General features: G+C 40.0%; 1 protein-coding gene and 1 pseudogene across 1 annotated transcript in view; one reads left to right on the plus strand and one right to left on the minus strand.

Annotated features, from left to right (window-relative positions):
- Positions 1–830: 830 nt before the first annotated feature.
- Positions 831–4,948, minus strand: LOC127619045 (tyrosine-protein kinase STYK1-like; annotated as a pseudogene).
- Positions 4,949–7,048: 2,100 nt separating this feature from the next.
- The window catches only part of LOC127618829 (membrane-associated guanylate kinase, WW and PDZ domain-containing protein 3-like), a 214,547-nt gene continuing 208,893 nt past the window's right edge, over positions 7,049–12,702 (plus strand). Inside the window, exon 1 of the mRNA XM_052091470.1 lies at positions 7,049–8,181. Coding sequence (XP_051947430.1) covers positions 7,875–8,181 — 307 coding nt within the window. The 5' untranslated portion in view covers positions 7,049–7,874. The remainder of the gene's footprint in view (positions 8,182–12,702) is intronic.

Below are 12,702 nucleotides of genomic sequence, written 5' to 3' on the forward strand. Positions count from 1 at the left end.
CTCTTTTCAAAACACCGCCCTCCATCATGGTTGTCAAACATAGCAGTAAAGAATTTGCACCCTCAGCTGAAAACTGTTATGAAGCTGAATATGATAGTAAACCTGAACAAACCACTTCAACTACACTCTGAGAAAAGAAATACTGACAGGCAGTAAGCACATCAAAGTCTTCTGATTGGTCAAGAGCTGTCTGCCAACACGTGAAAGTAAATGGACAGTTATGATCTGCAAAAGTATATTGTATTTTACAGCCAACTCTCAGATAATCAGATTTTCCACAAACATTGGGCAATATTTTAGATGATAATCTCTGTCCTTGTTGACCGTTCCAAGATGGCTGCGTGGTTGACAGATCAGAACCAGCCGAACTTTGTATGTCTAGGGTTGAAACTGTCTAGTGTTGTCACAGAGACCGGTGAGATATCCCATTACCCATATAGGCCTACATAGTATTGTACATTCTCAGTTCTTTAACCCCTGGTTCCTACAGTTAAGGCTATTGCTGCTGACACAGTAAAACCGTAGTAAACTGTTTGTGTCTCAGTATAAGATATAATTAACGTATCGACTTCCATTTTGACTGTATCAGGCGTCAAAAACATGAACACACCTTCGCAATTTCTGGCTTTAAGGCACTTTGGCGTTTTTACTTCAGTTTACCACGAGAGGACGCTATGCTATTTTAGCCATTGGTCGGGCGGCCTCTGTTGACGTTTTGGCCGTCACGACGTGGTCAGAGCACAATATACAAATTAGTTGAATGTGTCAGTCTTATTAGAACTGAATCTAGAACTGTAGTAATAAACAATAGGTCTCTGAATGCGGAGAGCTCATGGGGCCAGCCCTGCTTTCTTTCTGCATTCACAGATGTCTCTGCTGTCCATAGCAAAGAGGTTTTGTGTCAGCGAGGTAAATGCAAGAGTCCAGAAGTCTGACAATGGCAGAATACACAGGCCTGTCCTTGAAATTCCACATGCAGCAGTACTTAATTAGGTCAAATCTGCACTGATTATTCTCATTGCTTTGGTATCCACTGCCACAAAAGAGCCACTGAGCATTAAGCCAAGATTTTCAGATCTTCTCAAATACTTGCAGGTCATAGAGGAGGACTAATAAAAATAAGGGCAATTTGTTATGTGAAATTAAATAATAATAATTTAAAAAGGCACAAATTAAATGCATGATGGCTTACAATGTAGCTCCACAGTTTTCTGGTCTTTTCATTCTGTAATGGGCTGTAGTTTGTAGGAGCACTTTTGATGGTTCCAGATCAGGATATGGAGGAGAGCCTTTAAAGGAGAAAGGAGGTATGCTTCAAAATTGACTTTGATGGAAAAAATATTCAACATATTTCCCTTGCCAAAGTTCTACATATTAAAACCCTACTATTAAAGAAAATAAGCAAGATACTGAGGAAAAGATTGCAACTGATGTTTAAGGAATTCTTTATAAAAATTACCCAGGGTTATCATCTCATAAAGCAGGATTCCAAAGGAACATCTAAAGGAGTAAGACAGAACAACTTATAAATGTATTGGTAAACTCACAATGTAGTATGCCGTTGTTAAAAAACCCCATAGGTTTTTTATTTATTTATTAAATTGTAAGAGATATATGGAGGTAGACTCAGACATCACTCCTGTCTGTTATGTGATGCCTCATGATCCGTTCTGGGGCTTGCCATTTTACTGGCACATTGGCTTTCATTTCCTTGTCAATGATCCTTGCTTGTCGACTCTTAAAAGCCAAGTCCAACCCAGACACTTTGACCAAGAACCCTGAACTAATCAACATGTTTCGGGCTGCAACATCCCCATGAACTACTCTATGGTAGGAGTGTAGGTAGTCCTAAAGAAAGGAAAAACACTTTGATGCATGATAGAAATAAAAAAAAAATTAAAGGGATAATTCACCCAAAATGACATTTCTCTCATTATTTACTCACCCTCATGCCATTTCAGATGTGTATGACTTACTTTCTTCTGCAGAACACAAATTAAGATTTTTAGAAGAATATTTCAGCTCTTTAGTTCCAAACAATGCAAGTGAACGTCTCCAAAATGTACATAAAGGCAGGAAAAAAGTAATCCATTTGATTCCTGTGGTTAAATCAATGTCTTTATAAGCGATAGTGTGAGTGAGAAACATATCAATAGTCCTTTTTTCCTATAAATTGTTTATAGTAAAAACAAAAGGATTGAAATACTGATCTGTTTCTCACTCAAAGTGATTGCATTGCTTCAGTACACGTGTATTAATCCACTGGAGTTGTATGGGTTACTTTTATGCTGCTTTTCTGTGACTTTTGGGTGAACTATCCATTTAATATTTGTTTTTCAGTTGCTATATTTTCCATTACGTTATGTACACAGAATGCATTTACAACTGATAAAGACTCACCAGACCTGTCGCCACCTGTTTAGCTACTAGATAAATAGACCTCTCTGAAAATGCTTGCAAGTTATCACCTGTCCCAGATCTATCCTGTTTGGTAAAAGTCAAATTCAGTAGAAAAGTCATTAATATGACTTACCACCTGGATATCCTACACTTTGTCTGAAGTATTTTTACCTCTCGAAGACTCCAGAGGAAATGTAAAAGGTTCCCTGGAATGCTTGCTTCCAAAACCAGGTACATGGGTGTGCAGTGTGTTTGGCAGTATAACATTTTCACTATATTCTCATGTTTGCTTACTGCTGCATGGAAGAGGACCAAATCCACAAATTCTTTAGCCTCATGTTGATTTGAACTGTCTGAAATGTAGGCATGCGTAACATTCACAGTCTTTTAATATACACTCACCTAAAGGATTATTAGGAACACCTGTTCAATTTCTCATTAATGCAATTATCTAATCAACCAATCACATGGCAGTTGCTTCAATGCATTTAGGGGTGTGGTCCTGGTCAAGACAATCTCCTGAACTCCAAACTGAATGTCAGAATGGGAAAGAAAGGTGATTTAAGCAATTTTGAGCGTGGCATGGTTGTTGGTGCCAGACGGGCCGGTCTGAGTATTTCACAATCTGCTCAGTTACTGGGATTTTCACGCACAACCATTTCTAGGGTTTACAAAGAATGGTGTGAAAAGGAAAAACATCCAGTATGCGGCAGTCCTGTGGGCGAAAATGCCTTGTTGATGCTAGAGGTCAGAGGAGAATGGGCTGACTGATTCAAGCTGATAGAAGAGCAACTTTGACTGAAATAACCACTCGTTACAACCGAGGTATGCAGCAAAGCATTTGTGAAGCCACAACACGCACAACCTTGAGGCGGATGGGCTACAACAGCAGAAGACCCCACCGGGTACCACTCATCTCCACTACAAATAGGAAAAAGAGGCTACAATTTGCAAGAGCTCACCAAATTTGGACAGTTGAAGACTGGAAATATGTTGCCTGGTCTGATGAGTTTCGATTTCTGTTGAGACATTCAGATGGTAGAGTCAGAATTTGGCGTAAAGAGAATGAGAACATGGATCCATCATGCCTTGTTACCACTGTGCAGGCTGGTGGTGGTGGTGTAATGGTGTGGGGGATGTTTTCTTGGCACACTTTAGGCCCCTTAGTGCCAATTGGGCATCGTTTAAATGCCACGGCCTACCTGAGCATTGTTTCTGACCATGTCCATCCCTTTATGGCCACCATGTACCCATCCTCTGATGGCTACTTCCAGCAGGATAATGCACCGTCACAAAGCTTGAATCATTTCAAATTGGTTTCTTGAACATGACAATGAGTTCACTGTACTAAAATGGCCCCCACAGTCACCAGATCTCAACCCAATAAAGCATCTTTGGGATGTGGTGGAACGGGAGCTTCGTGCCCTGGATGTGCATCCCACAAATCTCCATCAACTGCAAGATGCTATCCTATCAATATGGGCCAACATTTCTAAAGAATGCTTTCAGCACCTTGTTGAATCAATGCTACGTAGAATTAAGGCAGTTCTGAAGGCGAAAGGGGGTCAAACACAGTATTAGTATGGTGTTCCTAATAATCATTTAGGTGAGTGTACAATAAGTACAATCACAAGATCTCAAATTTGAAAGCCATCTCCACCTGTCTGAAAAACATTGTCTTTTGAACATGTAGTAGTGGTGACCAAACACAGTAGGCTATTTTGGCAAATTTTACCTTTTAGAATTGTAATCACTACATCAGTGGATATGCTGTCTTGTTTCAGCTGACCCTTGCAGATGGGTCCATAGTCTCCCATTTGAAAGAGCTCCACCCCTTCAAGTGTGCACAGAGCAGGTATCTCCCATGGACCAAGTGTATCCTGTGCAGGCTCACAGGTACAGGTTCTCCTTCTAAAAAAGCTGGTTGATTTAGCAGATAACATTTATCATGATATGAACTGCAGAGGATAGCCCAAATCAACCACATCAAATTGTATTATTTATAATTTGCTTGAGATGATGAGGGGGAAAGGTAACTGAGGGGTTGCTGACAATACAATTGATGATAGTCATGCAGTTCAAGGATTTCTTAAAGGTTTCCTTCCCATAACATTTACATTTGTAGGCGAGTCTGTGGCTACCCGAGCAGATGATCTTTTGGTAAAGAAGCTCCATATTATTTGAGACACAACTATCAGAGTGCTGAGAGCCAGCAAGCTTGGAATAATGTTGACAGCAAACAGGCCTGATCCTTCCTCATCTGTCCATTTATGTAAATACAAAACAAAAATATATATGGTGACTATTATTATTTTAATATATTTTAAAGCTCAAAAAATAAAAGTACAATCATTCAATGTAAATTACATTACTGTAAATTTCCTCGTTTAAAAACAAGAAAGAGTTTTGTCTCAAATAACATGTAATCTTAGATCGGAGGTACTGTATTCTTACAACATGGCTCAGTCTTTCAAGCTATAGCACTAAAAGGCAGATACGCACAACAGACCGTGTCAGAGGAGATTTTGCACTGCACTTGTACAGCCATGAAGGTGTCAATTTACCATTTCCCACACCTAGCATGACAAAATACAAAAACACCCTTTAAACAACAACAACTTACATTTATATAGCGCTTTTCTCAAACTCAAAGCGCTTTACACATAGGGGGGAATCTCCTCAACCACCACCAGTGTGCAGCATCCACCTGGATGATGCGACGGCAGCCACAGAACGCCCACCACACACCACACACCAGCTATTGGTGGAGAGGAGATGGTAGAGTGATGTAGCCAATTCAGGAGATTATTAGGAGGCCATGATAGATAGGGGCCAATGGGGGAATTTGGCTAGGACACCAGGGTTAAACCCCTACTCTTTACAAAAAAGTGCCCTAGTGATTTTTAATGACCACAGAGAGTCAGGACCTCGGTTTAACATCCCATCCAAAAGAGTGCTTTTTTTTTTTTTTTTTTTTTACAGTATAGTGTCCCCATCACTATACTGGGGCATTAGGACCCACAAAGACCATAGGGTGAGCACTAATGGCCTCCCTAATACCACTTCTAGCAGCAACTTTGGTTTTCCACAGGAGGTCTCCCATCCAGGTACTGGCCAGGCTCAACCCTGCTTAGATTTAGTGGGCAACCAGGCAATAGCTGCAGGGTGATATGGCAGCTGACAAAATTAAACAGAAATTACATTGTGTTACATTTGATATTAGAGCTGAGAAGAGATGTTAGGGGCCATACAATTCCCCAGAATTGTGCATTTATCAAATCAACTCAAAGCATATGGCTCTTATTCCAAAGACAGAAATTTTGTGTACTGTGAGAATACACCAATGAGTTCACAGCATCCTCACCTTGCTAGATTGGAGATGGCAAGAAACCTTCAAAGATATCTCTGGCTGATTTAGTAGACACAACAAGCAAGTTGTATATCTTGTTCCACCTCAATCATTAAGCATAGGGTTTGATTTTGACTTCCAGGGCAATGATTATCTGGGTGACTGCACACTCCAGTTAATAATTCACTGAACTCTTAACTTTCGCCATGAATGTTTTAAGTTTTGGTGGTGTTTTTCTTTTCTATGTGTATAATTATGACATTCTGGTAAAGAATAAGCATAAATTGTAAGAAAGAAGATTTCCTCAAATTTCTGCAAATAACGCAACCTCTGGGACAGATTACATTCACACATTCTTGAAGTATTCTTTGCAGAAATTAACTAGACTGCAACAGTAGGTGGCAGTATAATACAACACCAAGCCTAGCAGCTTGGCCTAACTCCTGAAATAGATGTTTCACAATTTTGTTGTATTTTATCATCTGTTATAAAACTACTGCCCATGCATAAAAGAGATGCCACTTACTAGTCATGTTAAAGGGATAGTTCACCCAAAAATGAAAATTCTCTCATCATTTACTCACTCTTATTTCTTCACAGATGTGTATGCATTTATTTCCTTTGCTGAACACAGATATTTTAGAAGAATATCTCAGCTCTGTAGGTTCATGCAATGCAAGTGAATGGTGGCCAACATTTTGAAGGTCCAAAAAGCACATAAAGCTAGCAAAAAAGTAATCAATATGAATCCATTGGATAAATCCATATCACCAGAAGTGATATGAGAGGTGTGGGTGAGAAACAGATCAATATTTAAGTATTTTTTACAGTATTATAAATTCTCCTTCATGCCCAGTAGGTAGCGATATGCACAAAGAATGCGAATTGGCAAAAACAAAAGAAGAATGTGAAAGTGAAAGTGGAGAATTATTGTAAAAAAGGATTTAAATAGTCATATGGATTACTTTTATGCTGCCATTATATGCTTTTTAGAAATCGGTCATCATTGTGCGGTTTATAAAATCGTGATTGTAAATTGTACTGTAAGATTGTAAATCATGGTCTATGTAAGGGCATACGTTACTTACTTTAAAAGTTCTTAGGACTGCAAGAAAGAATGTTGCCATTATTCCTTCCAGCCCTAAAAATCCTATTTGAATGGACGGTGGGGTGGTTTTATGATTGCTATTGTGAAATAGTATGGGAAAGGCCGCCCTATCGCTCTCATTGGCTATTCGCTCGTTCTCTCTGTCTGCATTGGTACATTCAGTGCTTTGATTTGGTGTAAGTAAGGTAAAAATGACTACAAAGTTGCAAAGCTGTGTTTACAATTAATCACCGACGGGACATCGGCCACTTGTCTGATCTACGTAGACAACAAAAACCCGCATAAAAGGGCGCTTCGCGCAGGAACCAAAGGTCGTTGGATAGTGGACATTCACCTAGTTTAATCGGGTATTCCTGATCCAGGTATATTGTTGTTCCTCGTTTCCCGTGCACGCGCCGGTAGCTGATGTCATTGAACAGGTGCGCGAGACCCAAGTTAACAACAGAGTCGCTCCAGATTACAAGGGATTACAAACGGATGTGAGTGCTTTTTTCAATGGTGTTTCATTCATCAACCGGTACTACGCAGCGATTTAAGGCTATTATTATTTTAGGTGCCTGGATAAAGTAGGTTATTCGGTCTCGGATGATATAGCTTCTTATTTCCTGGTCTTTCTTTCCTAGAAAGCGTTTGTTGGGATCATTTAAAGCTCTAGTCTGAAGAAAAAAAAAATTGGGCGACACTCTGTGGTGAGCAGTTCGGTATAGTATTTGACGAAGCCCTTTTCTACCTTCAGTGTCGTGAAGCTGCGGTAAAATCTGCCTTCGCTTGAGCTGTTTGTTGCCCTACACGGACTACCTGCATTTAATTGAATTTACATGAATTTAGACTCGAAACAGGAGTAATTGTGAACAGAGTGATGCAGCCTATGACATTTTGAATCCCTTAAACCTTTTCGATCAAGACATGGAAATCAAACCGCTGTGCGTTTCTGCGGACTAAACGCGTGTCACACAAGTAAATACAAGGAAATAACCTTCTTTCTCGAAAAAGCCTCATTCACGAGAAGGATTAACCATGTCCAAGACCTTGAAAAAGAAGAAACATTGGTCAGGTAAAGTGCTGGAATGCGCCGTTTCGTGGGGAAACGCAGGGGAACTCAGCTCCGTGCTGGAGATACGCGGGGGAGCCGAGGACGGAGAGTTCCCGCACCTAGAACAGGTGTTGTCGGACGCGTTAGTGTGCCATGTCGGCAGGCTGCCCGGTCCCGGAGATGTGCTACTGGAGGTAAACGGCACGCCTGTGAGCGGACTGACAAACCGAGACACCCTCGCCGTCATCCGACACTTTCGTGAGCCCATCCGTTTGAAGACTGTGAAACCAGGTTAGTTTATTAACCCAATGTTTGAACTTCGAACGCGCGTAATGGACCGTTCAGACTGAGAGCGTTCTTTGGCTAAATAAAAATAGTATCTCGAGACTCTCTTAAAAGTTCTACAAGTGACGTTCTTTTTAACATGACACTGCGTCCCAAAAGAAAACGCAGTGCAACAGTCAAAAACGTCCATTTAGCACGTTCGAACAGACGGATGCAAAAACTCGTTGGTGTGCCCAAAATTCTGTTTTGGTTGGTAGGCTGTCTAGGATTTGAGACCCAGCCAATTTCAACATTTTTTGCCTAAAATTACGTAGCTTTTATTATTATTAAATGAGAGGGATTTTTTTTTTTAACTGAAGCTATTTATCACAGTTACTACTCTTAGAGGAAATTGAGACTTTCCATCGAGGTTTTGGTTTAATCACAGAAAATGCTTTGTGTTTGTGGGTATCCACAATGATTGCTGCTAGATACTTTCTATCTGAGGTCCCACGATATATTTAAGCTGCTAAGTTCCAAGTACTTGCAGGTGTGTAACTGTTAATCTTGTGGTGTTGGTGCGAAATAATGAGGCTCTTCAACAGACATCTGAGACCTGAGCTTTCAGGGCATGCTAAGCATCAGGTCCCCCTGGAGGTTTATCCATGCATGTGAGGGTCAAATTTGTGAAAATGTCCACATAAATGGTGAGCCAAAAACGTAATTGTGAGAACATTTAAAGTGGTCCTTACTATTTAAAATGCCAACAAATAGGCCAAATAATTTGTTTAAATTTTAATAATGTCAACAGACTTCTGTAAGTGTTATAACATGTTTAAGGGCACGGTAGTAATATCGTTATCTTTGCATAATGATTGCAACTTTTTGCCCCCTCAGTTAAAGAGAGAATGTTGTTTGTTTGTGTAGGCTTGTTTTGTGACTTCACAACACCTTGGTGTCATTGAACACCACCAAAAACCGAACCTAGAGAAGAGCAGGTTACACAAGATCATGTTTACGTACACTAAGGTTGAAGTCATTAAAACTACATTTTAACCACTCCACAGATTTAATATTAGCAAACTATCTACTCTGTGCATGACATGAGTCATTTTTCCAACAATTGTTTACAGACAGATTGTTTCACTTTTAATTGACTATATCACAATTCCAGTGGGTCAGAAGTTTACATATACTAAGTTATCTGTGCCTTTTAAGCAGCTTACAGCAACCAGAAAATGATGTCAAGCCTTTAGACAATTAGCTTCTGATTGGTGGTGTACTGAATTGGAGGTGTATCTGTGGATGTATTTTAAGGCCTAAATTCATACTCTGTGCCTCTTTGCTTGACATCATGATAAAATCAGCCAAGACCTCAGAAAATAAATTGTGGACCACCACAAGTCTGGTTCATCCTTGGGAACAATTTCCAAACACCTGAACGTACCACGTTCATCTGGACAAACAATAGTACACAAGTATATATACCTTGGGACCACGCAGCCATCACACCGCTCAGGTAGGACACACATTCTGTCTCCTAGAGACAAATATAGTTTGGTGCAAAAAGTGCAAATCAATCACGGAACAACAGCAAAGGACCTTGTGAAGATGCTGGAGAAAACAAGTAGACAAGTATCTATATCCACAGTAAAACAAGTCCTATATCAATATAACATGAAAGGCTGCAAGGTAGAAGCCAATGCTCCAAAACCACCATAAAAAAGCCAGACTACAGTTTGCAAGTGCACATGGGGACAAAGATCTTACTTTTTGGAGAAATGTCCTCTGGTCTGATGAAACAAAAAATTTACTTTTTGACATAAGGACCATTGTTATGTTTGAAGGGAAAAGGGTGAGGCTTGCAAGCTGAAGAACACCATCCCAACAGTGAAGCATGTGGGTGGCAGCGTCATGTTGTTGGGGTGCTTTGTTGCAGGAGGGACTGGTGCACTTCACAAAATAGATGGCATCATGAGGAAGGAAAATTATTTGGATATATTGAAGCAACATCTCAAGACATCAGCCATGAAGTTAAAGCGTGGTCGCAAATGGGTTTTCCAAATGGACAATGACCATAAGCATCCCTCCAAAGTTGTGGCAAAATGGCTTAAGGACAACAAAGTCAAGGTATTGTAGTGACCATCACAAAGCCCTGACCTCAAGCAGAAGGAAAATTTGTGGGCAGAACTGAAAAAGCATCTGCGAGCAAGGAGGCCTACAAACCTGACTCGGTTACACCAGTTCTGTCTGGAGGAATGGGCCAAAATTCCAGCAAGTTTTTGTGAGAAGCTTGTGAAGGGCTACTCAAAATGTTTGAACTAAGTTAAACAATTTGAAGGCAATGTTATCAAATACTAACAAATTGCATGTAAACTTCTCACCCACTGGGAAAGTGATGATGATTCTCTCTAAAAAAAAAAAAAAAAGAGTTTTAATGTATTTGGCTAACGTGTATGTAAACTTCTGACTTCAACTGTACCTTAGGTATTCAGGTGGGAATTCAGTAAAAAAAATTGGAATTCCCAATGTGCTCCAAATCATCGTGGTGTTGTAGTGACTCGCCTCATTCCGGGTGGCGGAGGATGAATCTCAATTGCCTCCGCATCTGAGATCGTCAATCCGTGCATCTTCTCACATGGCTTGCTGATCGTGTTACTGCTGAGACATTCTCCCCTGCAGCCGCACACAACTCCCCACGTGACCGGCCGAGAGTGAGAACCACACTATGGAGACCATGAGGAGGTTACCCCATGTGACTCTACCCTCCTTAGCAACTGGGACAATTTGGTTGCTTAGGAGACCTGGCTGGAGTCTTCACTTCTCCAGGGGTGGTAGTCAGCGTCTTTACTCGCTGAGCTACCCAGGCCTCCAATTCAGTAAACTCTTTAAATATTTATTGTCATGAACAGGTTGTCTGTGATCCTCTTTGCCTACAGCACAGATGTCTTCTGAATTCTCAGCCTCCTCCTTCCACTGTCCACCTAATTTACTGTGTTAGCCTACCTGAAGGACACAGGTTGCTCCTTTATGCCATTACACTGATATTTTGAAGATATTTTTAATCAAGGAAATTGTTACTATGACACTCTGTACATCTGTTTATTCTGTAGTTGTAAATTAAGTAGAGCATGGATTACCTTGTATGAAATGTAGTTCCCATTGCACTTCCTAATCACTGTAAATTGGCATTAGTAAGAGGTTTAGTATCAGATGTCTCCTGCTGATTATTTTATGGTAGTCTGAGTTTGTTAATGCTGCCGAAGCCTTCAGCTTTGAACTTAATCCAAGTCTAATTGATTCAATTAATCTCTTATATCTGAGGTGTGCTGTCTGGCTCGTGACTCGCCAGGTGAGAAGTGGACACCAGAAAGCTGGTATATCTTAATTACATTCTCCAAAAGAATTTCAATTGAAAGACTTTGTCAACTTGGACTCAGATCTGCAATTTCTTCATATACAATACTATAGAAAGTTAAATTATGTTTCTTGGAAGTCTTTGAGGCCTTGGGATTTCTGTGTGTATGCGTACAGTTTGTGTGTGGTTGAGTGTACTCCCCTTTGTCCCTCAGTTTATGTTTAATTCATACCATCTAAATCAATGATGAGTCCACTGTGCTTCATAGAAGAGGCAAGCTCAAAGGGATCAGATGTTACCAGGAGACCGTTTAGCCTTAAATTCGAGCCGCTTGTAACACTGGCTGAGTGCTTCAAACCAATGATATGAAGCTCAAGTGCCTTCATCCTGAGGCTTGGTTCAAAGCTCCCAGGCCACTCTAGTGGTCAGACACCAAGCTCAGCTCAATAGAGATGTTGATGGCATTAATACCATCTCCTATGTGTGAAATTAGTTGCAAAAAGGTTTGAAATTATTGGAATGGTGGCACAGTTTTAAGTTACACTCAAGTAGTGCTCAAGACTGTAAGGAAACAATGGAAGGAAAGAGAGGAAGGAAACAAAGCGCATTACCAAGTGATGGATGACTTAATGGATGGACCACAGTAACATGCCCCTTTTATCTCATTTTCATTTTGGCATTGGATGGTTCTGTAGGGTATATTTGCTGCTCTTTGGTCATCTTAGCAGCTCCACAAGAGAATGTATGAAATGGAGGTACTGTTTTACTGATTAATCCGTGCCGATAGCTGCTTTTCTTTAAGCTATCGGTTATTGTCAAAATCTATGCCAATTGTTGCCAACTATTTAATTTTTTTTTTTTAAAAAGGATTATACTATTAGAACGGCTTAGTTCTACAGTATAACATCAGCCTCTAAAGGTGAAATAAAAACAGTCACTGACATCTCATAGGGATTTACTGAATTTGAATCTAAATCCATATTTTTATCATTGCTTCAATGCATATTTTGTTATTTTGATAAATCACATGTTCTAAATTTAATGGTAATCGTTCTCTGACTAGTATGAAACATTTTCCAGTTATAACCTCTAGACTCATGGCTTGTAAGAAATATGCTAAGGCTTAGCAACTAGATAAAAATGGCACATATATTACAAATTTCATTATAACTAGCCTGTTGAGAAAAGAC

The sequence above is a fragment of the Xyrauchen texanus genome, chromosome 25 (genome assembly GCF_025860055.1).
Source record: "Xyrauchen texanus isolate HMW12.3.18 chromosome 25, RBS_HiC_50CHRs, whole genome shotgun sequence".
In the NCBI taxonomy this organism is placed as follows: domain Eukaryota; kingdom Metazoa; phylum Chordata; class Actinopteri; order Cypriniformes; family Catostomidae; genus Xyrauchen; species Xyrauchen texanus.